This window comes from Limulus polyphemus, unplaced genomic scaffold (assembly GCF_000517525.1).
Source record: "Limulus polyphemus unplaced genomic scaffold, Limulus_polyphemus-2.1.2 Scaffold5419, whole genome shotgun sequence".
In the NCBI taxonomy this organism is placed as follows: Eukaryota; Metazoa; Arthropoda; class Merostomata; order Xiphosura; family Limulidae; genus Limulus; species Limulus polyphemus.
Genome location: NW_013671029.1, coordinates 1,152 through 5,012, shown reverse-complemented (window position 1 = coordinate 5,012; position 3,861 = coordinate 1,152). Strand labels below are relative to the sequence as shown.

Below are 3,861 nucleotides of genomic sequence, written 5' to 3'. Positions count from 1 at the left end.
TTTTATATCATTAAATATTAGAGAAACATTAGAAATAATGAAATATAATAAAAAAAAAGTATTAAATAGAGATGGAGGACCAGAAAGTCAATACATTGATATATGGTGAGATATATTATAAATATTGTTTTTTTTTATTACACCAAGGAAATATGCAAATAACAATGAAGTAATGCAATAAGGGGAAAGTATAAAATAGTCTTGTAAGTAGATCACTTGGAAACATGTACATTTGGAGTGATGTTTCTATTTTAAAGTGGAAGCTGTACAGCTTCAATAAAGCTTTTATTGTGTAAATACAAAATGTTGTTTTTAATTATTTATTATAATTTACAATTTTTAAACACAAGTGCAGGTAGTGCATATTTAGTCAATGATTATTCTGCATTGTTGTCAAAGTATCCAATTCATTGGACTTATCTGCATGACAATGAGCGTAATTTCAGACCAGGTGGTCCAAAGGTAGTACCAGGTGGTAGCAAAGTCTATTCAACCTTCCAAATAATCCAAGCTCCAGAAAGGTATTTTTGGAATATGATGCACCCATCACAAGTGAGAAAACATCTGGCAACACTAATGTGAGATGACATTGAATCTTCCAACAGGACATCTGATAAGTCCCAATTCTTAACAGGTGCTTGCTCTTCCTTGGGAGAGCCATCATGGACAGCTTCTTTGAGGATTGGCTACTCTAGAGTGGATGAGGTAGTTGTCATTGTTGTTCCCTCCACAACTGGTATTAGTGGAGGCTTGACTTTTGCCTCATCTATAGCTGTTGATGGGGGTTGCTTAGCCCATGAAGATTTCAGGGCCAATCAATAAGCTTTTCCATATCTGGTGTTTGAGAAAAATACACATATTTGTCCATGGGCATCAGATCAGCTCTTGGTCAAAAGTTTGGAAATTTAGTCCACTTTTTCACTGTGTAAGAAATCATGGTCAGACTGGAAATCCATCATGCAATTCACAAAAATACGTGTCACTGTTTTGATTGCTTTTGAGCTCACTAAAGTTAGTTTCATTTTGTCAAACATAGTGTTCAGACTCTTTTCATTATTAAAATGTGATCAAATTCATAGACTTTAGATTTGATCTATAATATACAATGGTTTATACAAAATGAAAACATTATTTATTCAAATCAATGCTCAAAAAAACACAGTGTACATACTTCATCAAAAACATTGGCAGTCACCCTCTACTGGATTTCTGAATTGATCAACTGGCTTCTGTAAAATCATTTTTCCAACAACCAATTCACTTGAGATCCTGTTGAGTAGTGTTTAAACTTAATGTTTCTTGATGAATAGGAATTATTGGATTCATTCAGAGCAGATGTAGTACCCATGAAAAAGCTCCTTCTCATTAACAGTATAGGAGGTCATAACCATTAAACAAGTGGTGCACCTCTTCCTTGATCAAACTGTAATACAGTTGTTACCCTCTGCAATAGCCAATCTTTCTCTCTGTAATATAGCCCAAGCCTCAGTCCAGTTAGTAGCCATCTCCTAGACGTTTCTACTGTGTGGAGTAGATTGATTGTAAACACCTCAGATAGTTTTATTGGAGGCTTCACCCTCAGCTCTCTCTCTCTCTGGGCTTGATTGTGGGATCTCTTGCTGCTGGCTCCTTATACCCCTGGTATGGATGGTGGTCACTCCTTCCATCAACATCAATACCCTTCATTTTCTATATTCTCCTGAAATGGTTATGGTGCCAGTAATTCACAAGAAATTATTAAGGATGGTGTTTTACTGGAAAGAGCTGTCTATGCAAGTAGAAACAAGCGGTTTTAAAAATCTATCTAAATCCAAATATATTACGAAATGAGAAAACAAAGCATTATGTACACAAAATAATAGTCTTCTCAGGGGTATGTATACTACCCATATGACTGATGGTCATTTCACTTGCAAAATGTGGGAGGTTATATCCTCAAGGATCCATCAGTTCTGCCAATGGAAAAGATGACTGTCTACTTTTACATAGTATGTACACCTTAATAAAAACTTTCTGATAAAGAACCAAACTAAAAGAAACTAAAATAGTTGGATGTTGGTTTGCATGCTAATGTATTTGAAAAAGATAAATCTTAGGAATAATTTTATTGGTGACCAAATATATCTTCAGATAACTAAAAATTTGAATGACTATGCCATGGTGGGACTTAAAAGAAGATTAATTTCATGCCCTGTAGGTATTTACTTTTTTATGTATTTTACAGTCGGGAATTTCTTATTAATCATTGTCATATTTAGTAATCTGTAGAATTACCTAATTCTATTCAAATGTATTTTTATTATTATTTTGTTGTTAGTTTAAAACATAAGATTTGTACAAAACCAGACTGGTGTGTAAAAATTGTTGCTCTCTCAATTTAGTTTCAAGTTGTGAACCGGCAGCTTTGAAGAATGATTCGTTTGCAGTTTAGAGATGGAAAAGTAAGCATAATTTGTTCAAGCTCTGATATTTATACAGTAGTTATATCAGTTATCTATAGGTATAGTTGTTCACAGTTCACATTAAATAAACTTGGGTATAATCCTTCAACTAATAGTCTTTAATAAATGCTTTCCTTAGCTTGCCTTATGTAATCTACAATATGATTCTTTGCTAATGAAATGTTTTCACAAGATCACACTAATGAAACATTTTCACAAGATCACACTCTCTCTCTTTTTTTTTCATATACATTATTTAGAAGATAAGGTTTAGGAGTAGTTATGAGTTTAATGCAAATTTAAATTTGTGTGATTTTGTGGCACAAATAAAATGTACTTCTGTGGCAGGTACAAGTATATTTGTTCTTAAATTTTAAACCGAGCACATAAATATTTTTTTTAGGTGATTGCATAAGCTACTGTTCCAGGATATTTGGATTTAGAGCAAAAACTAAAGTTTGTATATAACAGCACAGTATAAACACCATCACAAGATTAAGACAGGTGTACAATACAGTGCTTTTCATCATACTAAAGTAATACATTGTTCTTCAACTATTTTAGTGATTTGTGTGTGGTTGTCTGTCCCTAAGAAAACATTAAAAATTTACAACTTACCAAACCCTGATTACAATGAAAGTTTCAGAGGGTCTTTGGTATGCCCCAAAGGAACTTTAATACAAAAAGCAAAAGAAATAAATAATACTCTTTCAAGCAAGTCATTATTTGATGTATGATTAAAATGACCAGAACAAAAACTGAAATAGTGGAATCAAACACAACTTTTTTCTTCACAAATGGCTCTCACGTTCTTGAGCCACTAGTTAACCTTAATGTCCCCACAGATGTAATCTTTAAAAAAATATGTGGTCCCTAAACACTTATGGTTGGTACTAGGAGTATTTTAGACATTACAAAAAATATTCAAAGTACAGGACTTATAAATAACAAAAACCAAAATCAAAGTAATGAATAAGAGAAACTTAATATCTACAAGTTTTATGTGATAAAAGCAATTTCTTTCAAAGCCAAATCTAGAATAGAAACAGGAATCAATTTGAAAGTCTTTGAAGAAAACAGAATAAACCTGGGTGAGTGCTGAATCAAACAGTTTACATGCTTGGTCACTAGTAGTGGAGAGAAAAAGTCCTTCTTGTGCCCACTCCTGAAAAAAAATCACAAGGAAGAAATCGATTAAAAAATAATTTTAAACAGTGAAAAATGAATACATATATATATATATATATTCTAAACATTAACTGAATAAAGATTTAATATCAATGTGAATAAGTCATTTCCCACTACAGCCAAAAATAAAACTGCATGACAATAATTTATTTGGTTATGTTAAACTTCTATTTTCTCTCAAAACATTTGTGTATGTGGACTTCTGCAGAACTTAAAACAGAAAACATTCACT

The 3,861-nt window shown here is 32.3% G+C and overlaps 1 protein-coding gene across 1 annotated transcript in view; it reads right to left on the bottom strand.

Annotated features, from left to right (window-relative positions):
• LOC106472555 (tetratricopeptide repeat protein 38-like) overlaps positions 1–3,606 on the bottom strand; it is a gene marked incomplete at its 5' end in the record, with an annotated part of 51,119 nt that extends 47,513 nt beyond the window's left edge. Inside the window, one exon of the mRNA XM_022401113.1 lies at positions 3,529–3,606. Within this exon, the coding sequence (XP_022256821.1) occupies positions 3,529–3,606 (78 nt within the window). The remainder of the gene's footprint in view (positions 1–3,528) is intronic.
• Between the last annotated feature and the right edge of the window lie 255 nt (positions 3,607–3,861).